Source organism: Scatophagus argus, chromosome 3 (genome assembly GCF_020382885.2).
Source record: "Scatophagus argus isolate fScaArg1 chromosome 3, fScaArg1.pri, whole genome shotgun sequence".
In the NCBI taxonomy this organism is placed as follows: domain Eukaryota; kingdom Metazoa; phylum Chordata; class Actinopteri; family Scatophagidae; genus Scatophagus; species Scatophagus argus.
In genome coordinates, this window is record NC_058495.1 from 4,467,772 (window position 1) to 4,493,669 (window position 25,898).

The window sequence follows — 25,898 nt, forward strand, 5'->3', positions numbered from 1 at the left end:
ATTGCAGTTGTAGATACAATGTTTTCACACTTCTGTCAAAAGAGAAATTGGTTCTGGGCTCACAGCAGATGATATAAAATTATAAAAAGTTATCTGAGTAATTCTATGAATAAATAATATATGTTATAAGCATAAGTAGGCATGTAAACAAAAAGATGTAATGTGTGAGTAGCCAATGCTTCAAAACTACGTCTGCTTCCTATGGTTACATTTACAGCTTGTAATGTGGGTGGGAAGAAATCATCCCTCATGCAAAATGAAAAAGTTGTAAATGACAGAGAAAGAAAAAAAAAATTATTATTTCACTGGTCCTAGTGAGCAGTGATCAGCCAGTGCCAGAAGGTGATTTTTTTTTTACATCAAAAGAATAAAACAATAAGGTTGAAGTATTGAGCCATGTTACATATTAATCAATATTAATTTTGTCTCTCGTAGCTTGGGGCTGCCCTCCACAACCCTGTTCACTGTGCATTGTTGGGCTTCTCTGCAGCGAGCACCTCTTTACCTCAAGGCTACCTCTGGGTAAGTGATATGTGTTGCTAAACATATGCATGCATACACACACACACACATACATGCATACAAATACACCCACACGCTCAAATGAGTGCCAATTAACTAAAACCAATGACAGGGCATAATAATTCATATTTCACAGTTGTTGATAATTTTAGCTTTTAACACAATTATCATGGCTTTTCTGGTGTCCTTCCTGGAGTCTGCATTCATTCATAAAACAATAATTTAAAAAAATGTATCTCAGAGCTTAGAATGGGACATGCACTGTTTTTCTCTGTAAAATGTAGCCAGGGAACTGTGAATCAAATCGTTCTAAAGGTTTGTGGTAGGTAACTGCTGCAGAGTGTTTTATGATGAGTGGGGCAAATTGTGCCACCACAATATCACATCAAAATCCCTGGGAATTTAGCTGGATCTCAAAAAAGGATGGAATTCAGGGGGGGAAAAATGATGCAAAGAATCTGCTATTAATCTTTAAGTTTCAGTTTTGTTCACCTTCCCTACGTGTAGATAATGGGCAATCTGTCAGGGAATCCTCGGGCTCTACAAAACACCAAGTGCAGCATGGTGTCTCAGACTTAGTTACTTGTGTTGTGTTATTCTAAAGAAGACTGGATGCTCACTTAGTGGAGGAAAAGGAGATATTGTTGAGTGATATCAATGTTTAATCATCAATCTCTTTTTGAGCACAGACTATTACAGATGACTTAAATGCCCCTGATCTTTTCCTCCAGCACCATTCGGAGGAATAAAGAGAGCTCGTCCACATGCTGTGTTTTACACTGGTACAGAATGTGTCCATTACAGTCAGTGAACACTAGACTGAAGTGCTGTAAATTCCCTTGCACCCACATTGGTTCAAGCACAATAAGCCATTAACAGTTGCTTAAGCAGTTATCTCAAGTGTTAAAGGTCATTCATTTTTAAAGCATAGAAGCAAGGCATTCAGCAGAGCTGAACATTATTAAGTCAAGTGTGTCAGAGCAAGTCTTGGGTTCAGTCACAGTCCTGGAAGGCAAATTTGAATCAAGACGCAAGTCTTCAGTGCAAGATTGAAGTGTATCATGTCTCTGAATGCTGAAAATATCATTGCATAAGATGGAACATTGCTCAGTAAACAATGCAAATGAAATGAATGAAACCTCTTGTATAAATTATTATTGCATTTTTTGACTTTGGGCGCTATCACAATTGGTATTCTGTAAAAGCTTTGCTGCGCCTACTGTATTTTGCTCACTTTGAGATTTCTGCGCTTAGAGGCCCAGAGATTGTGACTCTTTTATGGTAAATGTTTAAGGCTGACATCCTTCTAGGTCTTTCCCTTCTGAGTCAAAATTTTCAGCATACATTTTTGTGTTGAATGGAATTAAAATCTCAGTGAATCTATGTTAGAGTCCATTTCTGCTTACTCAGAAGTTCTGGAAACCCACTTTGCGAACAGGAAATGCAGCCCTTTGAGTACAGTACAGTACAACATGAAACCAAAGGAAAAACAAACTAGTATCCTCTACAAAAAATAATTGTAAAGGCCTGCGGTTCCAGCAAGAATAATTAGTGGCTGAGTGTTCCCGCCCCCAGTTGATTCTACCTCCCTGGCAGGCTTGTCAAATAAGGGATGACACTAATCATGTTAAAGTGAGATGGGCCATGGGGATTTCTGTGTGCTTTGATCAGAGTAATGACATTGTGTCTAATCGGCCTGATACCCCAGTGTTTCCCTGTTTGGCTTCACCTTCTTCGTCCCACTTTCTCCAACATCCTACTACTACAGCTGCAGTTATATGTCTCTTCTTCACTTATTCAAGGGGTTAGAATTCATTGCAAATGTCAGTGATGGGAAACTTGAAATGTACCCATTTCAGAGTACATCAGCGATCTGGTGACCCATGGTTTTGACTTCTTAATGTGGCGAATACAATTGAGCAGAGTGTGCCATCATGACCATTCTCCCACGCTTCCTCACTGCATCCAGAGCAATCTAATTAATGCTGGCAGAGCATTTGCTGTTTGGGAAGTTTTTGCTTCTCCCGAGTTGAGAGAAGAAATTTGTCCAGGTCATGACTCCAGATATCTATTTCTCAAAATAAGTAGTGATGACTTTGTCAGGACACACTGCACTGGATATCGAGAGGGAGAGAGAGAGAGAGAGAGTGGGAGAGAAGTGGGGGTGGGCTGTGTCCAATTGAAAAGAGGAAAAGAAAGTGTTTGTTTACAGGGGCATTGGTGATGGTGGTGTGTGGAGGGGTTTGCAAGGTACAGATGGACACGTGAAGGTATAAAATGTGAAGGAGTCTGCGTGAGCGGGGCCATGCCTCCGGCTCTGGTTACACGGAGTCACTTGAAGTGGTGTTTTTTCGGGCTCGTCGCCGCGAGATATGTCCCTATCTTTTTTCTTTTTTTTTCCACCCTGTGCAGCAGACCATTATTTGTTCTGGCTCATTCTCAAGAGCCCACAGGATCGCTCTTGTCCAGATTCTGCACACTGATACAAATCAAACAAATGATTGCATGCAAATAAGGGTGAGAGTGGAGGAGAAGAGCTAAAGACTATATTTAGCTCATGTCACATTCACACAATGTGATTCATACAGAGAATAAATCTTCTGTGTCTAGCAGCAAGCTTTTTTTTGCACAGAAGTGCATTGTATTTTGTCTGGACCATCATCTACCCCTCACACAGGAGTAATGAATGAAATTATATTGGAAACCCACAGCCACATGTTAATTGTTTGGGAATGGGAGCAGTGCCACCTTAATTGGAATTGCATCAGAAACAGGTCGGACGGCTCCTGCTGTCTTCGTTTTCTCAGCATTGCCATTGACAGGCTTACACGACGGCCAATATAAATGAGGTTCACAGGAAATCAAGGCACTCAGCCTTTGGGGTGTGATTCACCCTGGGAAGCTTGTTATGATTGGTGGACCTTTTTTGATAGCGTCTAAAGTTTCTCTCTCCCTTGTTAGAGAGGTTTTTTTTTCACAATCTGTACTCTTTTCAAAAAGGGACAGACAGGCACCGAACAGAAGAAACTTCCAATCAATCCAAACTGAGCCACTGAAAGCTCCTGGCTTTGAAAGGCTGTTTGTATGCTTGTGTTTGCTTGCTGTGTTTACTTCATACTGAGAGCAGCAGTTTTCTTTGTTACCTTAGAAATGCTAATATCAGATGTTAGCTTAATGAACTGAAAATTATTTTATTGTCATTTTACCATGAACTGACTCCAGCAATAGATCAGTCACTTAATCTTCTAAACCCATATCCCCCCACCCCCACCCCTCCATTGTTAAGCATCTCAGAGCCTTTCAGAAACTTACGAGAGCCACTCTCTGTTCTCTGTACTGATGAAAAGATCGCAGAGCGTTAAGAACTGTTTGATGTTTTAGAGATGACATTGTGAATCCATTACATAATGTCTTTAAAATTCTAAGTGATATTCAAAAAATGTAAGCAAGGACTACAAACGACAAGGTCTGAAAGGATAATTGATTTGAACTTTTTGGAAATCTCAGTTGCTGACAGGTAGAGAATGTTTAATCAAAGACACATTATCGTCCGGCCTCCACGATTTGATTAAGACAGTGAACAAATTGCAAGGATGATTTACAGGAGGCTGGCCTGGTCCTGCTCTCTGCTCTTCCTATCCCTCTTTATTTTCTGCTTCAGCAGAATAGTTTATTACCCTAACATTATGATTCAGTCCACTGGCACAACTTAACATGAGGTCTCGACCTTTTTCAACCATGTTTTTGTCTCCCTACAGGTGGCTGGCGGAGAAGAAGGTTCTCAGGGGCAGATAGAGATATTTTCCCTCAACAGGCCCATGCCGAGGGCTGTGAAGAGCCTGCAGGTCAGCTCTGCTGTCCGATGTCTGGAATATGTGCCAGAACCTTCTCCGAATGAGGAAGTGGAGGCTGGAGTTCATAAGACCCCCTCAGGGAACGGTGCTAACATTTGCGTTGGATTAGAGGATGGGCGGTGAGACTGATTATCACAGAAAACCACAGATAAAAAGGAGAAACAAGCTTTTGTGTTGATATTGAATGACGTATAATGTTGACACAAGATTTATTTAAGAAAAACAGCATGAATATAAAGTTAAGAACATGAATGCCTGTCTTCTGTTGTGAAGTAATATCCTGTATTACCTTTTGTTACAGTCCCCTGAGAGTTCAAGGTGTATAGATTTTCTTGTCAATATTTCATCAAAGCCGGAAATCAGAGTTGCTACCCCTACACAGCATCAATACTGCTACTGCTACTAAGATCACTGTTTCATTTTCAAATCCAATAAACCTCCTGGTCCCCACTGTGTGTAACAGAGGATAGGTTTCATCTCAGTTATCTGTCATAGTTCAGACAGTTCTAGTGTTTGTTTATTTTTTTTCAAAGAATTTTCTTGGATTTTACATTCAGTCATCATATTGCCATCTTTGTGTAATGTTCATTTACAGTAATGTTTAGTCATTTCTATGAACCAACATGATAGGTCAGCAGTTTTTGTTTATGCTGACTCACTCTGTTTCAATATCAGCATTTGTCCAGGGGAAAAAAAACACACAGTATTAAAAAAAAACAAAAAACACTTGAAAGCCTGTCAGCTTCTTCTCACGCAGAGAGAAACAAACAGCGATGTGCATTTATCATTCTGAAGAAGACAATAAGATGCAGCGAAGTTCAGATGGCATTTCAAACATGAGAAAGACAGAGTGGCTGCACATACACAATGCTTTGCTCCAAAGTGCACTGTTAAATCAAACTGCATGAAAACGAGGCACTCTGTCATCTCAAATGACACTCATTTATCATGTTGTCTTCTGCTGCTTTTGTTCTTCCAGCATACTGGTCTACGGCAGTGTGGACACTGCAGCACAATGCCTATTGACCCTCCATAACCCACAGGGCTGCCCTGTGCTGTGCCTGAAGCACTCCTCTCGCTTCCTGTTTGCGGGCCTGCGGAACGGGACCCTGATGGTTTATGGAAGAAATGGCAGTGGTAAGGTGCCTCCAAGGTTGCTTTGTTTTCAGACTGATGGTTTTTGTTGCCTCTTGCTGTTCTTAGTGTGTGGTCTGCTGGAGAGATGAGAATGTAGAAATTTCACTGATGCTTTGTTAAATGTATGCACATAGAATATGCTAAAATACACCGAAAAGGAGTCATTCAAAATGCGAAACATATTTGTCAAGACATAAATATTTAAAGTGACATTTTCTAAGTGCTATTTTTATAAACGTGTGGGTCTTGCAGGTACAGTAAATCAGGCTTCTCATTATTACTATATTATATGTCACAATATGTTAGTTTCTACCTATATGAAGCAATTAAACAAACAGAGGGTCTTTTCAATAAATTACACTTCTTAAATGTTGCTGGTTATTCAGTCATATGAGAACACCTGGTTTTTCATATCCCTAATGAGATGTGAGGTTTTAATTGTTAATTTCTAATGGGCATAGTTTATCAACAAAAATACTTTTTTCCTGCTGTGAAATAATTAGTAACAGTGAATTTTACTGTCTTCATTCATTATACATTTCTTGAATAGCTTTGTAGTAAACATCTAAATCTTTCAGCAAAACTATTTTCAGAATATTCAGAATATTTTTGAATTTTTATTAACTTTGGATTGCCTTTCCTACATTGCTTGAGAATCCCTTTCTCTTTGCGCTTTACTCCCCATTCTGAGAGATTTTCACACCCGCTGTAAGTATGAAAATAACACTTCACCATGTGGTAGATGGCATGCCATGTTTAGCCAACCATTGCACAAGGCCAGGGGAGGGGGGGCTTAACACCATCTCAGCAGCCAGCGGGAGCACAATAGCTCTATCTCTGGGTTTGTCTTACCTGGACACAGTATGTCAGTGTGTCTGCCTTCCTCCTGTGCTCCTCTCTCCTCCCAAGCAGAAAGGATGATTAATTACACCAAGCTGCAGCATGTGATTTAAATATTACTATTCATGCTTTGTATGTGAAAAAGGATGCAGGAAAAGCTCTGGAGAGTGGCAGGGAATGTTTGTGGTTTCGGCACATCTGTTAAAGATTTATGCCCTTGACTAGTGTGCTACTGTCTAAAAACAAATCTGCAGCAGCCAGGAAATGCCAAGATTTCAGTATACTCTTGTATCAAAAAGGGTATTAATACACCATACATATTTTTTGCTTAGTGAGTAGTGCTCTCCAGCTATCTTCGCCAAGATATGCACATCAGACATCATGTCAGCTCACAGTGTGAATATTCTGTAAGACATGGCAGTGAAGTTTGGTTCAGTGCCACACACCGGGCCCCCTCTCTGTTTAAGAGGGATGAAGCTTTGCCATTGCCTTACTTAGTGCGAGGGGCCGGAGGGACATTTACAAGAGTGAATTTTGAAAAGGTGGAAAAATGACCTTTATAACATGCCAAGCAATTAACCTGTGGAAGTCAGAAGCCATTGTAAAGCTATTCTGTTATGAAAGGCAGAAATAAACAACCAAAATGTTAATTAAATGGCTGGGTGCACTCCCTTCCCTAATTTTGCTTCATTAACGCATAGCAAAGGAAATGCTTATGTAATTCACTTTATAATGTGCTTCTGTGGTAGCTGCAATGTGTGCCCTGTGATTAAAGCTCAAAGAAAAAAGGTCTGCTACATTTTCACACTGCTGCAGCAAGAAAAGAGAGAAAAGAGAGCGAAACAGTAAGAGAGAGAGAGAGAGAGAGAGAGCTGTTGATAAAGAAGTTGGAAAGTGGATTAAAGTGTAGACCACTTATTAGCATGTGGGAGGCAAGGGTGCAAACATTGTGCTGCACAGTGTGTGGTGATTTGAATGGAAGTCCACAGTCCTTGTTTAGTCAACCTGTAGTACATTTTCTCTCACGTCTTTTTTTTTCATTAGAGTGAAAGAAAACAAGCCTCCACTGTGAGCCCTCTCCACTGATGCTTTAGTAATTGCTCAGCAGCATTAGAGACTTTTTTTTTTTTTTTTAAGTAAACACTGAGCAAACTTGCTGTGGTACAAGTGGGAAGAATTGAATTTAATTGCTTGCTCGATGTGACAGTGTTCAAATAGAAGTGGGACATGTGTTCAGAGTTTATTAATATAACTGTGATATAAAAGTGATAATTGCTGGTGATTTTAATATTTTCCTTACATCTTTGTGATTGTGATTTCTTGGTTGTAGTTTTGAGCAATGCATGTTTTTTGTTTTCTTTTCTCAGATGACCTTTGGGATCCTGATTCCTGCAGAGGTGTAAGCCTGGGCTCAGAACCTGTGCGAACTCTGTTGGTGTTAGATGACTCAGTGTGGGCAAGCTGTGGGAGCTCTGTCACAGTCATGGATATCTCCAGCCTCACCACTCAGGTAAATAACTAAGCCATTGCTAGGAACATAATGTTGCAGTTTACCTTGTTGCTCAAAGAAACAAAGGGGCAATGTTTTTTTTTTGTTTGTTTTTTTATTTCACTTCATCAAATGGCTACCATCTGAGCAAAGTATCAGGATTTGGAATTATATATCTGGAATCTTCCTCTTTAAAGGAAATAAGTAGAAGCAGTAAGCAAAATTTATAGTTAATAAATATAGATACTATAATTTCATCAGTTCAAGACTGGTCAAATGCACTGTTGAATTTTTTGAACAGGAGTGATTAATACAGACTATTTGATTATTATAATGGTACATGGTGACTCTTTTTAGTATCTTTGTCTATGCACTGTATAGTGGATTATGGGACATTTTCTGTATATGGAGACATTTCTTCATTTTCTGTTTGTATACAGAGTACTTTGGAACTTACACAAGGAAATAAAATAATTATTTTGCCTGTGGAAATAACTGGAACTATATGGAAATAATTTAGGTAGTCATGTCATATGACAGCTATTGCAAATTCCATCCATCCATCCATCCATTTTCTGGGTCACGGCAGCAGGCAAATAGCAGAGAAGCAATTCTTAAGTCCCCAAACTTGACACTCTCCTCCCCCAAGCTGTGCCTTGAGTTTCTATCCATGAAGATCACAAACAGAAATTGTGACAAGGGAAAAGCCCCAGTAGAGCCTAACACCCACTGAAAACATGATTTGCTTCCTGCTGAGAATATGGACACAGCTATCACTGGTTATATAAGGACTGCGTGGCTCATAGCAATGAGCCCTATACTCCTGCAGTACCCCCAAAAGGTCTCCCCAGGGAACACAGTCTTAAGCCTTCTCCCAGTCCACAAAATGCATGTAAACTAGATGAAAATCAGAAGATCTTCCCAGTAACCCTTGAAAGGTGAAGAGCTGGTCTACTGTTTTAGAACCAGGATGAAATTTGGGTTGCTCTTCCTGGATTTGAGGTTTGGAACTTCCTTTCCAGCATCTTGATATATGCTTTCCAAGGGTAACTAAGCGGTGTGATGCCCCAGTAATTCTAGCATACCCATTGGTCCTGTGAGGGAATTCTTTTCCTTCTCTCTCATTCTCCCTTTACATTCGGGGTTGACCTTGGTCATTGCAATTGTCCTGAATCTCAATGACAGACACCCAGGCATGTCTCCCGGAGTTAGCTGGGGAGCCGGCTGACACCAAGGCACTGACACTGGCAGATGATTGGATGTTCACTGAGTGAATCTTGACTGTGTGTGTGACACTGTCCTGTTTTGGCTGTTTCACCAGTGAAGTAGATGCTCAATCCCTTCCTTATCTTCTATTTCGGGCTTTTTCCAAGAACGTGAAACTATCTTGAGCATTCTCTAAGTTGTATTAAAAGACTAGTGTTGGGGTCTCTCAGGTCAGAACTGGGTGACATCACACGCGGCTGCACTGATGGCTCCTGATTCTCCATGAGCACTCAAGTTCAATAACTCTTTCAAGCATAAGACATCCGGGTCCAGCCTCATTTCTTCAACTGCTGCAGTACTGAGATTTTGTCCCTAACAGGTCCCTCTGCCATTCTGTATGCACTGTCACTGACTTTCACTATATATTGAAGAGTGGTGTCCCCAGGACAGCTGAACAGAATGTCCAGAACCTTCAGAATCTCAGAGCGAATCTTATCTGCACCTTCCTGCTGTATTTTAACAATGCCAGAGAACCTATCAGGGTTATGGGTTTGGTTTCCCTGAGTCTACAACTCAGCCTCCTCCACAGAGAACATGTTGGTTGAGTTCAGGAGTTTTTCAAAGTGCCCTTTTCACTTTGAAAACTCAGAAGATAATCCAGCCTACCTTTGGTGATCATTTAACAGCTCTGTTCTTCTCTCCAACCAAGTGTCCAAGTCATCCTACCACAGATGTGAGAGTCATAGATCTTTCTTCTAGAACCAAGTACAATTAGCATACTCTGCTCTTACCTATTTGTGTTTGTATTTATCAGAATCAGAATCAGAATCAGAATCAGAATTCCTTTATTTATCCCTGGAGGGAAATTCTTGTTTTTACAGACATTGCACATGCAGTATTCCCGACCAAGAAAGGAGAAAAGTGCAGAGTATAAAAAATAGGACAAACATTTATTGCTTTGGTCACAATTTTCAGCCATCAATATTTAGCATTTCAAAGTCTCTTGTTTAAAATGAAGTTAAAGAGTAAGCTTCAAGTAAATTGCTTATGTTTCTTCTAACCCTACTTCACTAAAACATGATGGTCTAAATGGATGGGTTCATGAGTGAAACTACTAGATGGGTGTTTTTTTATTTAGTTGGGTGTTGATTGTCGTTGCAGCAGTTGAGGAAATTTTCCCCTCCTTTCATTTTCTGAAAAGATTTATGCACACAGCCTTAGAGAGCCAGTTTCTAATCTGTGATGCAATCAAGATTTAGTGCCTGGAGCTGCTACATGGACAACGAATCAAACCCTTTGTAGATTTGCACAATGTTTGTTGCAGCTCTCCCACACAAATAAGCTTCATTTTTCTGTAGCACTCTGAGTTATGGTATAGGAATGCACACCATTATCTCCAGAAAATCATCCTGGCTGTTGTCTCTGTCATGCTTTCCATTTTTGTGTAGTCATTCTCTAAGGTGTTCATCTGTACAATGTGTCATTAGAGGTGTGCAGGGAGGCCACTTCTCCGGCTGTGGTAGACAATAATGAATGACACAAAACAAAGTCTTCTGGGTAATGTTAATATGGTATTCAGATGCGGAACTGCAAACCATTATCAATAATTATAGCTCCTAGATGTGAGTGTTCGTAGCTATGTGAATGAGTATTATGATTTTTGTCGAAAAGGAGCATTTCTGCTAAGCAAACCTTCTCTGGATAAACAAAAGCTGATGTACAGCAACCCGACAAACTAAAACACTAGCATACAAAATGCATGTGTCTCATTGCCCACATTGTATAAATTTGTTTTACATTTTCAATGTAAATAAGTTACATTTCCAGAAAGAACACAATTGGAAAACGGTAAATGTACAACTTTATTTAACCACTTATTCAATTTGCAATTTCAGATGTTTTGGCTTGCCATCTTATGAAATATAATATACAGATAACCAACATGGGGCGAATTAGCAAAAATCTTTAAATATACATGTATTTACATTTTTTTTTCTCATAAAAGTTGAAACAAATGATAATAGAAAGCAGCTGACAAATCTTTACGATCAGTACAGAGACAGCTGCTTACTGAGTGAGCCTCCTCATAATCAGGAGAGGAGTGAGCTGAGCCAGGGATGTCTCCTTTTATTCATTCACTTTTTTTCCCCCTAGTTCAGGTCCTCCAGAGACACCAGCTTAATCAGCTGACTGGCCACGCAGTGGAGGCACAGTTCTGGTTCAGTGTATCTCTCACAGAGCTTAACAGGTCAGCTCTGGTTACTTCTCTGCTAACCTTGTCTTTCTCACTAATGCGGACTCAAGAGGGCTGACTTCACCATTGCTATGGTGCATACTGAGGATCTGGAGAATCAGTACTTGACACATGTAGCAAGAAATATGACTTGGAGCAAAGTTAGAGGGTCATAGACTCGCATTCACTTAACTTCTTTTCCTTGTCTTCCCCAATGTACGTTAACCACTTTGTCAGATTGTCTGCACTTTTGAATCATTTATGCACAACTTTACTGGACACTCTAGCTTGTCGTATTTGACATTGCTAATCCTTGCACCCTACTGCTTGAATTAATCTTTTTCTAACTCTTCTGGGTCGATGCCCTGTTGACATAGTTTTATTTAAAAATAAATAGGCACATTCCGTAGCATACTGATCATTAGAATACCAGCGTAATTTTTCATGTGATTTTTAAAAAATCATATTGTGGTAATGGCAGTATTCCCTGATATCCAACCATGATGCACAACAACAACAAGCTTGGCTCATAGTGACATTTGCTGATTCCGTGGTGGAGCAGTCAGTTCCAAAGAGGGGAGTGACTGTAGTGTTGTGGAAGCGATTTTATTACAATAGATCAGATGTAACAAACCATGGTAATGCATGAGAAATACAAGAAGTCTGTAACAATAGAAGTGGGTAATACAACAAATTTATTTCACCACATCAAGTGAAGAAGCACCCAGCTGAGTAAGAAGAGAGAGGGTTCTAAAGCCTAAATGTTTTTGGTATTTTTCAAATAGTGAATTTTATAAAGTACAATAAAATATTGCAACTTTATTTTAGGGCTATGCAATTTACTAAACTGACAAATCATCTTCAACACAAATCTAACAGATCATCACCATTTAAAAAATTGTGTGTATTACGAGCTTTGTACTATTCGATTATGTACTCACATAGAGTCACATGAGAGGATGTATTTAGGCACAATGCTGGTTTGAAGTTAATGCAAACAACAACATGCTAACATCCTTACAAAGAGAATGCTTACATGGAGGTGAATAGGTTTTATGATGTTTAGAATCTTCACCGTCTCCTTTAGTGGGTTAGCATGATAATATTTGCTATTTAGTACTAAACACAAAGTAGTCAGTTGAGCCAGACAGGAATTTTAATAGTAGGTACACTATATTGCCAAAAGTATTCACTCACACATCCAAATAATTGAATTCAGGTGTTCCAATCACCTCCATGGCCACAGGTATATAAAATCAAGCACCTAAGCATGCAGACTGCTTCTACAGACATTTGTGAAAGAATAGGGCTCTCAGGAGCTCAGTGAATTCCGGCGTGGTACTGCGATAGGATACCACCTGTGCAACAAGTCCAGTCTTAGAATTTCCTCGGTACTAAATATTCCACAGTCAACTGTCAGTGGTTTTATAACAAAGTGGAAGCAATTGGGAACAACAGCAGTTCAGCCACGAAGTGGTAGACCACGTAAAATGACAGAGCGGGGTCAGCGGATTGTGAGGCGCACAGTGCGCAGAGGTTGGCAACTTTCTGCAGAGTCAATCGCTACAGACCTCCAAATTTCATGTGACCTTCAGATTAGCTCAAGAAACAAATCACGCTTCTCCATCTGGCAATCTGATGGACAAGTCTGGGTTTGGTTTCAGGAGCTGGGCTTGGCCCCTTAGTTCCAATAAAAGGAACTCTGAATGCTTCAGCATACCAAGAGATTTTGGACAATTCCATGCTTCACAACTTTGTGGGAACAGTTTGGGGATGGCCCCTTCCTGTTCCAACAAATTATTGCAGTACTTACATCTAACAGCTGTTGTTGTTTTCACTAAAAAACACTGTCACCCTGCCAGTGGTACTAGTCACAGGTTCAACAAAGTCATGAGGGTATACCCATGAATGAATGCACCAAACTTGTGCAAATCCATCACGTGAGACATTTCACTAGAAAAAATCAGGGGATCACCAGCTTCAGCTCCTGCTAATGGTACCCCTGATTAGCCCTAAGTAAACTAAATATGGTGGCAAGTCAGTTGGTCTTAGTGGTCATCTCCTGCAACCTAAAAAGCACCAGCTCATAGGGCAGAAACATGGTTGTCGAAGGTACACAGACATGTTGCAGACACTTGGAACACAACACGTGAAAACACAAACACAACACAAGCACAAGCTGCAGTCTTAGTGTTGCAGCCTGTGGTTCCTATAGCATGCATCAACAACACAAATTGTTTCTTTTTGGGTTAACTTCTGCTCATATCTTAAAACTTTGTCACCTCGTCTCTCCTTGTCTGTTTTTTTTTTCCTTCCTTCTGTGCTGTAAGTACAGCAGTACATATTCACACCATCCACACCATCCATATTTGTTTAATACTGTGGTCATGGAAGCGCTATTATTTATTAAACGATATATACCTATATGTTAGCTCTTGAGGACTGACATTTGTAACCTCCACTGGTGCATCAGAGCGTGTGTTGTTCACTGGGGACATGTGTTGGTGCCAGCTGGGCCAAGCACTCTTACTTGCTTGCTTGTGTGGGCCATGTTTTTGCTCTTCCTCATTTTCTCCAATTGTTTACTCCCCTAAGGAAAAAAATCCCATTAGGCCTCTAAAGGGATTCAGTAGCAGCAGGAATTTTGGCACACAACGGGAATTTGAATCAACTTAATTGGGGTGAAAATGGGGAGAACCAACCAAATTATTTTGTATTTTGTAGATAGTCACAGAGTTAGGACTGATATGAATCTCAGGATAATGCAATACTATATTTGTTTGTTTGATTTTAACACAAATACTGTATCATTTTGTTCAAAAGTACCAGCTTTTTGTCATGATTTCACACACTTTTTTTCAAGGGCCAGTCTCTAGTTTAGCTCTGTGAACTTCAACACTTTATAGAGGTCTGAGTTGCTCCCTTAACAAAGTGGGACATACATGAACATACAGGCTTTGATCAGTACTGACTGGCAGGCCTTGTTCCTTCTTCATCTCATTACTATTTCTTTTTCTCCCTGCTTTCTCCCATCACTCACTTGTCTGCTCGACTCCCTCACCATGGCTCAGAGTGGAGATGTGGACTTAGTGCTCTGCAAAGGACAACGACACCTTGTCACCTAGCGTAATAAAGGACTAATGAGGTGTTCAGACCAGCTGTAGTGTTGTGGCTTTAGCTCTGCTGTTATTTCACACTGCTGGTGGAAGACTATAGAAGGGATGTTGCTGTTAGTGTGACACTGCTGATTTGAGTGGAAAGGGCACATTACTACTGTCAAGCTTCACTGACCACTACATTTCTGTAAGCAGACCAAAACAGTGGATTCAGCAGACTAATACCAGGTACTTGGTTGCAGGCAACAGTTGTGGCTTTTACGTCGTAACTCGTAACTTTGAAACAATGTGAAAGCAGTTCGACATGTTCGGGTCTCTGTCCGTGGTTGAATGTTTGTACAAAAGCACTGTTGTCTAAACAAATGTTAAATCAATAATTTAATCACATTTTCAGGCACTCCTGGAGATCCCCATGTTTCCCAGTCAAATGAGACCATTGTATGCATGTATTTCCCCAGAATGCCTTCCAGGTGGTTAAAACATATGGCAAGCAAGATGGCATCCAACAATTACAGCATGTCAGCCATTGGTTAGCTGAATGTCCCTTTTAGAGCCACCAGGCTTGATAATGATTAATGAGATAATTATGCAGCGTATACAGTACAGCAGGGCTATATTTTTCTTTGCAAACTTTTCAGCTCACTTGAATTGCAATGGGTTGTTGAAGGTGAAGTATGCTGTTTTACTATGGATATCAAATTTTTTTGATGGCTGCACTTGAAAAACGGAGAGATGCATTGCATTTCCTTTCCCAGGCGGAGCAGGCACCCACTGCTGAGGAGTCAATTAAAAGAGAAAAAAAAAACATCAAAGTCTTCTTTTCCCTAATTTAAAACAAAGGAGGACCCACTGGCAAGGGCACATAAACAGGTGGTAATCCCTGTCCGCTGGTGCACTTGGGGTGGTGGGGTGGGGGTGGGTGTGTTCTCATCTTCACTTTCTCACTTGCTCGCTCTCACTAACTAATTGCCCAGCGTCATGAAACTTATGCATTGACAGTGATATGAGTTCCAAGATGATGCCCAAACCAACCCTTGTCGTGCCTTGGACCGCAGGGGCTGCATGTGTTGCCATGATAAGGCTCATTGCATTTATTTCAAGCTACTCATTAAGACTGTGAGCCTGAAACTCTCTTTTTGCATTGTGCTCTTAAAAAGATCGACGCCAGGGGAATGATGCAAAAATATGCCCCGTGTGTCAGGGACTGTGTAAATTGCAAAATTAGGAGGCACAGTTAGACTTTATTTACAGCAACTGAATGTAAGATTCAGAGGGCTTCTACTGACCTCATCATGTCATAATTTCCTCACGGCAGTTACCTTGTGATGTTTCGATCTAAATGAACACTCTAGTAAATCAACTTTTAAATGACTGTCAATTGAAAGTTAAAGTGTGAACTGCTCTGAAGCAGTCAGCACAGTCATGACTTGTCTGTGTTGCTATGATTTCCATGTTTTCGATTCATTTATATCAAGTCATAGCACTAGCTTTTCCTCTTGCGCCTTGTTTCTTTTTGCTTTCTTTGTGTCTTCTGTTCTTATTCAGTCTGATGTGGATTCTATAGTTTGGAGAAATTACTGCATTTTCAGTGAATGAAGGAGAAGGGGAAAATATTTGGAATGTTGATAAAGTTTGTACAGAATGGCAGGTTTAAAAGAAAAACAAATATTCATTAAAAGCAGAAGCCTGAATGGAGACAAATAATCTCTGTTGTTTGATAGACCAGAATAAGATTCCAGAGAGAGCTAACCTTTCAGTTTTAGAAATGTTTCATTTTTCAGCGTGGTAATAATTTGTTTCACTGATGATGTGGATGATTGCATTTTCCTCCCATGTTGCCATGATTTGTAACACTGTTAGTGCTTCTGTTGCCCTTAAATAGGGAAATGGTAGTGGAAGAGGAGTGAGGAAAAACTTGCAGCTCTTTCGTTCACTCGCTGTATTGAGTCATAACACACATGCAACTTATTTACCATAAACACTTTCAGTAAACTCAGTATCATAACAAAGATGCCAATAGACATATGTATTTTTTCAAACTTGGTCGAGAATATTTAAATCGTTTTTAACTAATTTATTACATGACCGGTGACTTATGAAACGTGTTTTTAGATTATTAACATATTGTATTGCCACACGTTATTCAGAAGCAAACTTTTATTTTATCGTATCGTAGAAACATTAATCTAACAGTAGCTAGTTTAAATGGCAAGACCGACAAAGTTAGTAGTACAACATGGCTGTGCCGCCATGCGCTCTCCGGCTTACACATTGTCTCGGTCTATAGAAAATTCTTTCAACAATAAAACAGTACAAACTATTATTCCTCCCTGCTAACATCACAGTGACACGGAGTAAACTATTACTAGCATATTTCATAAAGTTTAGAGTGCTTAGTGTACGGTAATTACCTTGGAAATGGTAGTGGAAGAGGAGTGAGGAAAAACACACGCAGCTCTTTCGTTCACTCGCTGTATTGAGTGAGAAAACAGAGCGCGTCCCCCCTCTACCTGAGGCATCACCAACAGATCACTGAGCAATCAACCCACTCATACGAGGCTCCGCATCAGCCATCCCTGTTCATCAGTAACAATGAACAATGCTTGCATTTAATAATGAAATTGAACACGATGAACAAACAACACTGGCAATAGGAAGAAGGGTGAAATGAACCCTGTTCTTTTCAGAACCTACGATTTCACCTGGGAATAAATAATGGTCTGAGATGAATTACTTTTGTCAGTTTGCTTGTCTGGTCACACAATAACCCGTCACACTTCCATTACAGAAGTTTGAAGTCCATCCAGACCCGATGGTCAGCGTCGCACACATGGCATGTGCTGGAGGAGGGGTGTGGATGGCATTCTCAGAGGGTTCCTCCATTCGTCTCTTCCACACTGAAACACTGGAGCTTCTGCAGGAAATCAACATCTCAACACGCTCAACGCTGCTGAACACCGGTACACACATATCACATATCACTCATCACACATCACACTTGCCTCCTCTAAATGCAGAGGTGAACCTCTGTTCTACAGTGCAGCTGAAACATATTTCCTGTAAAAAAAACATAAGCATAGAACTGTTGTATTCAAATTGTGACATAATATTTTGTTTTATTTACACTGCATGGTCACATTTTTGTCTTTTCTAAATAAGGGCAATGAGAGTGCACTGACTTAACACTGATGATGCTCTCCTCTCCAGAATGGTATTCTGGTCTTGTCCAAGTTGCTCCTTGGGTCTTGCACTCTGGGGACTGACCTGAATAAATATCCATCTCAGGTCTTCACAAAGCCATAACAGAGCCATGGGGTGAGAGATAGGGATTAATAAAAAAAAGGAAAAAAGAAAAAGATAATAAAGTCATTGAGGAGCAGTAAAATGGCAGCCGTAAAGATTTTCATGCTAAGTGTTCCCATGGAAACGATCATGTCTTTCTTGAAATGTCCATGCTTCAGTGGTATCATTCCTGTTTTACCTCTTTTTCTCTACATGTACCTCCCCACTTTCCTCCCTTTTGAGCTAATATTTTCTTTTCTCTTTGTCCCACTTTCTCCCTCTCACACTCTCTTTCATCTCGTCCGCTCTGCTCTAAAATCCTCTCATCCCCCGTTTCACTTCTCGCTGCAGTCCGTTTAGGATGCCACAGATAGCCCATTACTTCCTGTGTGCCTTCTTTCATGATGGATGAAATATTTATCAGACAGTGTGGGTGTTTTCCATTTTTTGAGGAAAAAAGTATGGTAAACAAATTATACGAAGCATACCTAAAGTTGGCTAATGGCTATTAGCACAGTACATCAGTGTCAGCTTGCATGTTCAGGCTGTGACATGTGGGCCATTAGCTCTTTTGGTAGATGTGAAGATCATATTGAACTTTAGGGAGTGGTATAAATGCATCTGGATTTAGAAAATTTTGTCCTCTCCACTGAGTCACATCAGATTGTGATTGATGTATTCAGAGCAACATTCAAAACAATGGTAGCTCTTCATCTCATCTCTTGTGAGTAAAGTAAAAGCAAACCCTAACCATGAAAGAAAGAAAGACAGAAAGAAAGAAAGAAAGTGTTTCAGACACCAAACTTTTCTCTTAGATCGGCCACGGTATCTTGGGGGGGAATCCGATGACCCCAAGGTCATTTTCACCCAGCGCCAGTGCTCTCCCTTGAAATATGCAGCACAGTTGAGGGAGGGTGGCAGCCTCGAGACACGGCCCTGGGGGAAGTTACAGGGTGAAAAGAAACAGAGTTGCTCGGATCATGTCTTCAGGGTCCACAAAGGGAAGAGGTTCTCTGACTTAAGATGTGATTTGTTGAGCTCACAAGAGAAAAGAAGATCCCCCTGATACTCTACAACCACGGATACTGCACATAAAATACTGATAGTTTCTGTCTGTCAATGGGTCTCTGCTCCCTTAGGTTTCCCCTTGACTTATGCTAGGACATGCAGTAATGATATACCCCCTAATCCTTTCCCCTTAATGTGATTTATACTCAGCAGGGAATTCCGGTTGTGGTAAACAACAGAGGAGTTTCTAAGGCCAAGGAAACTGCTGATCTCTCCTCTACTAATACCTTTAATAGTTCCATCCTTGGGGTGAAAAAATAATATTCCAAAATAAAGTCCTCAGTGGCATATCACAGGGAAAGCTTTATCTTCGGAGACATCTTCTTTTTAAGGCAAATACCGACTCCCACGATAAACCCACTTCACACTACAGAGTGTGTGCACTGCTGCAAAAATTGGAGGTGCATGATGGCTCGAGGTTAAGCTATACCTCCTTAATCTCAAGAGCCTTTGTCATTATCCCTCTTTATCACTGTTCTTAAAGACAATGCCTGGGCTCACGTCCTCCAAATAATTTCAAATTTCACGGTAACCTGAAAGTGTTCATGAGTATCAGTCTCTCACTTGGGCTCTCTAACCAAACTGCAAACAGACTCTGAGACGATGCGAGCAGGTGCCAGACAGTTTTGAGATAAAGGCCTTTTTCCCAGGCACTTAACTCACTGCTGTGACCTTCCGAAAGTCTCCACCTACAGGCATCTCCTCTGTTTGCTGAGTGTCCTCCTCTGCTCTGTCTCCACTTCCTCCTCTGTGCACATCAGCAGCAGCAGCTTCTTACTTGGGATGATTCATCTCTGCACAGTGAAATGAATTCATTAATGACACTGTTGGGCCACCCAGGCAAATCATCATAATCTGAGCATGACACTGAACAAACATGTAAACACAGCTACATGTGTAAATCAGCATTCTCTTAGTTGTGATCGCGAGTGCTGGTGTAATTCAATTATGACTGCCTTGGATATTATGGTAAATGGTTCCATAGATAACTAGGGCACAATGGGATCCAAGAGCTGAGGGACCACAGAAGAAATGCAAAAATAAATCCACAACAAACAATGTTTTTCACCCCTTTGTGAAGTGGAAACAAAGGATGTGCATGTATAATAAGAGTGCGTAATTAATCTCTCCCTGTCACTAATGCAGTGCTACAGACACAGTTCTGCAATAGAGAACTTCACAACAGAGAACGCAGGCTGACGCTTACAGTCGAAGCTCACCCCAAAGATCACCAGCATGGAAAACATGCTGGAAAATCACCCTGAATTAAATCATTTGTTGCATTAACAGAGAGCTGCAACAAGCATCAAACTTAACACGTCTCATTGTCTGGTTAGCTAGGGACAAGGATAAACAAACCTGACTGCAACTTTGGCTGTGTTTGCTTGTTATTTATACAAGCACATCGGCCACCTACAGTAACGGTGTGAATACAAAATAAGATATCAAAGTATGTTAATATGATTATGAAAAAATATGTGAGTTCAAATGTCCAGCTGTTTTAATAACAAGTCAATGTTAAAGTTCATGCCACCTACAGACAGCCATATAGTGTTTATTTGACAGATATGCAGGTATGACAGCTTTTTCAGGCACTCCAAAATTAAATTATTTACCTTAAATAGAACCTTTGCATATTATCGACAAGTCTTTCTGTCTGTGATAACTGCTATAACTATGTTAACTGTTATAAAGTTATGTTATAACAGTTAACATGTAACAGTTATGCTGTTGTAATTATTTTCTCTGAAATACATAACCAAAAAATCTTCTTAAGGGCATTCTGGTTAGTAATCAAGTTTTAAATATTCAATATCATAACTCTCTTTAATAACTGCAACAATCATTATTTTGTATTAAAACAAAGTTTGAATTTTTTTTTTTATCATTAAACAATCTTTCTTTCTTCATCTTCTGCGTTCTGTTATTTCCTACAAGATAAAGCCTTGCATCTCAAAGATAAAAATAGTTCTTAGTATTTTAAGGACCTAGAGTGTGTACACTTTCTGCAAGAACAACTGTTTTCAGGTTGAAGCTGGGTGTGTTTGCTTTGTAAAGAATCATGAGGCTGTAGGCTGCTCTGCCATAACTTTTGCAACCCAAATAATAAAAAAGGCTGAGAAGATGTCAGTCAAGCAGCAGCTGAACATGCCCACAGGCCTGAGAAGAGTCTGATCTGAGCCACATTGATTGAAAACACCTGTGGGTGTGCCATGAGCACATAGGGCCTCACTTATATGGAAGGATTATGATGTCTGTAGTTGAAGTACCATTTAAGATGTCTGACATTTCACCAATAGAAAGCACTTCCCTGCATAGCAGCTTTGTCATGTAAAGCAGGAGAAACTCAATATTTCAAAACCACTCAGATCTCAAACAGAAACCTATAATATCAAGTTCAGTCTTGTTTTTTTTTTTACTTTATGCTTTTATGAAAGTTTTTCATTTCATCTGGGTCAATGGCAATCCAATTTCTGATAATCTCATGTAACCCAGAGCCGTAGGTGGCTGTTCAGTGCAACTAACACTGATAACCAACAATAAAAGTATTTTCACTTTTTTCATCATGCTAGGATTGAAGACTTCATTTAATACTGCCGTTTGGAAAAAACCTCTGGTAATAATAAAATCAATGGGAGTTCATAATTTACTGCCTTAAAGATAGACCATTCAGTCTATAAAGGTTGTATCATTTTGCCAACAGGGAGACATCTATTATTCTTTCAAAAAGCCCCATAATCTGTCGTGGTTTTGAGCTATCTGTCTGTCTGTAACAATAGGTGGCGTAGAAAATTCAATTTTCTCTCAATGTTTTCTATATTGCAGGTCAGAAGAGCATGCGAGTCACAAGTCTCCTAATTTGCCAGGGGCTGTTGTGGGTGGGCACTGCCCAAGGCCTAATTATCACTCTTCCAGTTCCCAAACTGGAGGGCATCCCCAAAATAACAGGTATGGATCAGAGGGAGGTGGCTGACTGTGATTGAACAGCCTCTTGAGAGGTCAGTAGAAAAGCAAAGGGGTTTTTTTTTTTTTCATGATAGAAAATTACTTTGCACTGCCCATTATTGAGGTCACTCTTCACATTTTTCTTGTGGCTCTGGGAATCATTGCCAGGCAGGCAAGCCACAAACCCATACTGTATACAAACACACACACACACACACACAGCTTCAAACCTTACTTCATGACCATCTTTTTCCAAACTAGTTTACTGAAAGCTAAGGAATATAGCACAACCTATAGCCACCATAATTACTGTTACTGTAGTAGCATTATAATAAATTGATACTGTTGAATGATCCAGGGTTGGGTTCAGTCAGTCAGTCCCAGCTCACACAACTCAAACTGCAAACTGCAACTGGCAATGACATGACGTCCGCCCAGTATAAAACCAGTATTTATTGTCTCTATGCATGACATTTAAATGCTGATTCTGCCTGCCTCCTACAGGAAAGGGAATGATTTCTCTAAATGCCCATTGTGGGCCGGTGGACTTCCTGGTAGCCACAACCAGCACTCTTTCTCCTGAACTGCTGAAGAGGGATTCTGTTGGGGATGGCCCAGACTCTGCCTGTGGAGGTGAGGACCGCAGTGACACCTCTTCTCAGGAGTCCCTGCAACAGTCCAGCTCCTGCCAAGGAGAGGGGAAAGGCAAAGGACGAGGAGTTCTGCTGCAGTACAAGCTGCGCTCCACATCAGGCCTACCTGGACGGCCATTAACCGCTCTGGGCGACGAGGCGTCGGACTCCTCCCTGGAGTCTTTGGAGCACAGCGTGGAAGATGGCTCTATCTATGAGCTCAGTGATGACCCAGAAATGTGGGTTAGGGGACGTTCTTGTGAGAGAGATGGGAGACGCAGGGACAGGGTGATCTCTGCAGCGGTTATCTCTGGAGGCAAGGGCTTCCGTAGACTGAAGGAAGGAGCAGCAGCAGGTACTAGGATAAGCGGGGAGGGTTTAGAGAATATTCTTATGGTATGGCAGCTCCCACTGACAGTTTGATATGGAAAATATATGGCAAGGTGATGTGTATTTATAGATGTCTCCCAAGCTTAGCCTTGAATCACTTGTTCCATAAATTCGAGGGATTTGAATATATGATGAGAAGGTGCTGCCACTGTTGCAGAGCTTGACATCTTATGATGTAGCCTGTGGAATAAGGTAGTTAAGACATGCTGTTTATTAGAGGTACTGTCATCCCATAGGACACTTTGAATGTTCATGATTGCGTGTCATCATCTTCCCAGCAGTGGCGGAGACAGCCACAGTTAAGTTCCGTGTGATTTTTTTTTGATGTGGTTCCTCTTCTTGGCTTTTTAAGATTGATATGCCTCAATTTAACCTCATCATTGCTGCGGGTGCTGTGCAACATTTATTTTTTGCGAGGTACTTCTCACCCATGGACAGCATGCCTTTGAGAGGCAGCCCTTGTTAAATCCGTCATGCTCTGCAGAGTTAGAGATGGACATCTTTTATCTGATCCTGTGGGAGAGATCCCATCTGTTTAGAGCTGAAAGCTGGGGGACTTCCACCACATCACAAAGCACATTAGCATCACTTTATTAGCTTTGTAAGGCTGTCTGTCATCCCATACAATGTGAATGTACGATACCTTCTATTGTGTCTCAAAATTGAATCTTTGCTTTCTATTTTCTTCTTTCTTGCAACGTCTTTTGAGGAGGTTCGTGTTAGTACAGATTGAATGCAAAAGTGATTTGTAAAACAAAAGTCATGAGAGCCAAAAATGTTATTGCTCTACATTACTTTATCTGTATTTGCTCAGTAGAAATCCTGTAATTATCACAGATTTATTTGAGGACAGGAACAGAAACTTCTTGGTGCCACATTTGACAGTAATTATTATCTTGCCCATGTACTGTAAAAGCCAGATATCAGTTTCATTATTCACTGTCATCTCAGCTAGATAAAACAAATGTGCACACATTGTTATTAATAAATAGCTCACATTAGCAGTAAACCCCAGTTACACATCAAAAGCAAAACTCTATAAACAAATGATGAAATAAAAGTGCGTCTGCCATCAGCTATGTATCAACAGAGGCATTCTACCTAACACCAGTTATTGCTTTTCAATAATATACAGTAAGATTCTGGCTAAAGCTGCTGTTACATACATAGGCCTGGATCACAGTTAACAGGCACATATTTGTATATTATCTCACATGTAGCCTGAACACTAATTCATATAAACCTTGTCCCATCACTACTTGCTTTCCTTATGGTTTGGTGAATATTTGTTAAATAAATAAAGTTTTTGCTTCATAAATTCTAAATTCAAAACTGTAGTAACAATGGCTGATCTGTAAAGATAGACTATTGACAGCTGTCTTGCAGACAAAATCAAGAGGTTTATACTCAATGCACATTTCTCAGTGTGTTGACACAGACAGTGGAGGCCACTATGAACACAGCTTTCTGCATTCTGAGCAACCCAAGCGACGGTGAGGATTATGGCATGTCATTTTTCTCTGCCTCTATTTCAGCACAGCCCTTCCACCGCACATTGATTCTCATCTTATCCCTTCATCACAGATGAAGCATTAAATTCATGTTTAGTATTTCCTTGAGGCACACTGTGGTTTATTTTCTCTTTTCTTCTCCTCACAAATGAAATTCAAAAGCATTTTAAACACCCTGCTTTCAGCCAGAATCATTCAAAAAATAAGATGATGTAAGCTGTAGTTGGATGCTGTCATCTAAATGTAAATCTCAATGTCATGTCAAAAGTGTAGAGACTAATTCATGGGAGATGCAATGCTGCAGGAGCCACAATGCCATGATGGTCACTATAGAGGTTGTTCACTCAACCTTAACCAGAGGATCAGTGTATCCCTGCGTAAGTAGCCTGATGAAATATACATGACTCTTTTACAAAAGCTGTCTGAGTTGGTATTGTTGAACGGTTTTTGCAAAGCTTGTCCACTAACAGTTGAGATTTAATCTCTAAAGTATTTATCATCTCCTTTCATGGTGATGATGTTGACTCACATTTTATTTGCTTACACTACATGTGTACAGGTATTACCCATGCACTGAATATTAATACATTGAATGAACATATTGTGCAACTAATTAGAACTGTTACTTGTTACTGTACTAATTCCACCTGTATTCCTTTTTGTAAAGAGGATTCTGCAACAGTGTTGATGATTTAGATGAAACTGTAAAAGGCACAGTGTATGCAGTTTGTGTTCCTGTAGTTTAAACAGTGAGTCTGGTTCATTGGAGATTGGATATTATTTTTTTAGGTTTGGCTTTTGTTTCGACATCACTAAGAGAAGTCTGGCACAAACAAAGTTTAGGGTTGGGGTTACTTCCCACACCTCTGTGTGATTATTTTGGTGTCATGACCAAAAAAAAAAAAAACTAAAACAACTGGTCAAAATGATGGCCAAATTTACAAAAGAAAGGTTGCAATGGTAAAGTAAGAAACTGGCATTACTCTTAAAGTAAAAGTATTACATAAAATGCCATTGCAGGCATATGGGAACACAGTGCTCATTTCCCTCTGGTACAATAATATCAAATGTCTAAACGTTGTCTAACAAGCGTATGCTGAATTAAAAACATTTTTAAACGTCAGTATGAGTTTGATTTCTTTTTACTCATGACCAATTTAGAATGATCACGGCAGTTGAAATGTGCAGTAATTTAGGCTTTAGCTCTACTGTACATCAGCAGCAGTATTATGCTAATGATGTTACACTTTTTTGCTATTTCTCTATGACTCAGCAAAAGAAAATCCTGTATTTGATGCATCATTTGGATTATCTTCTTACTTTTTTTATTCACATTACAATAGGCTTACCTCTACATCTGCTGGAAGCCAGTGCTTAAAAAATAACAACCCAACATAAATCCTTTTGTTGAGTAAAAATAAAACTACTACAGAGTATTAGGGCCATGATTTTTTTTTTTAAAAAAAAGTACTTCAATAGTTTGCTCCATGTGTAATGTTTGTCAGTAGAATGGTTAGATATGTCTTTGACATCCCGTCAACACATTACATCTTTCAAATTGCACCCTTCAAGGCACATTTGCACTACAAAAAGCCACAAAGAAGTGAGTTTTATGCCTGATTGGAAGCAATACGTTTCTGCTTTCCGTGAGAAGAGACTGTAAAATTGAGTG

At 40.1% G+C, this 25,898-nt stretch overlaps 1 protein-coding gene across 4 annotated transcripts in view; it reads left to right on the forward strand.

Annotated features, from left to right (window-relative positions):
• Positions 1 to 25,112, forward strand: part of arhgef10la (Rho guanine nucleotide exchange factor (GEF) 10-like a) — a 104,654-nt gene extending 79,542 nt beyond the window's left edge. For all 4 annotated transcript variants that reach the window (XM_046382386.1, XM_046382401.1, XM_046382395.1 and 1 more), the window contains 7 exons: positions 436 to 522; positions 4,281 to 4,495; positions 5,356 to 5,513; positions 7,721 to 7,863; positions 17,186 to 17,357; positions 21,574 to 21,696; positions 22,198 to 25,112. In XM_046382386.1, coding sequence (XP_046238342.1) covers positions 436 to 522; positions 4,281 to 4,495; positions 5,356 to 5,513; positions 7,721 to 7,863; positions 17,186 to 17,357; positions 21,574 to 21,696; positions 22,198 to 22,748 — 1,449 coding nt within the window. In that variant the 3' untranslated portion in view covers positions 22,749 to 25,112. The remainder of the gene's footprint in view (positions 1 to 435; positions 523 to 4,280; positions 4,496 to 5,355; positions 5,514 to 7,720; positions 7,864 to 17,185; positions 17,358 to 21,573; positions 21,697 to 22,197) is intronic.
• Positions 25,113 to 25,898: the final 786 nt, after the last annotated feature.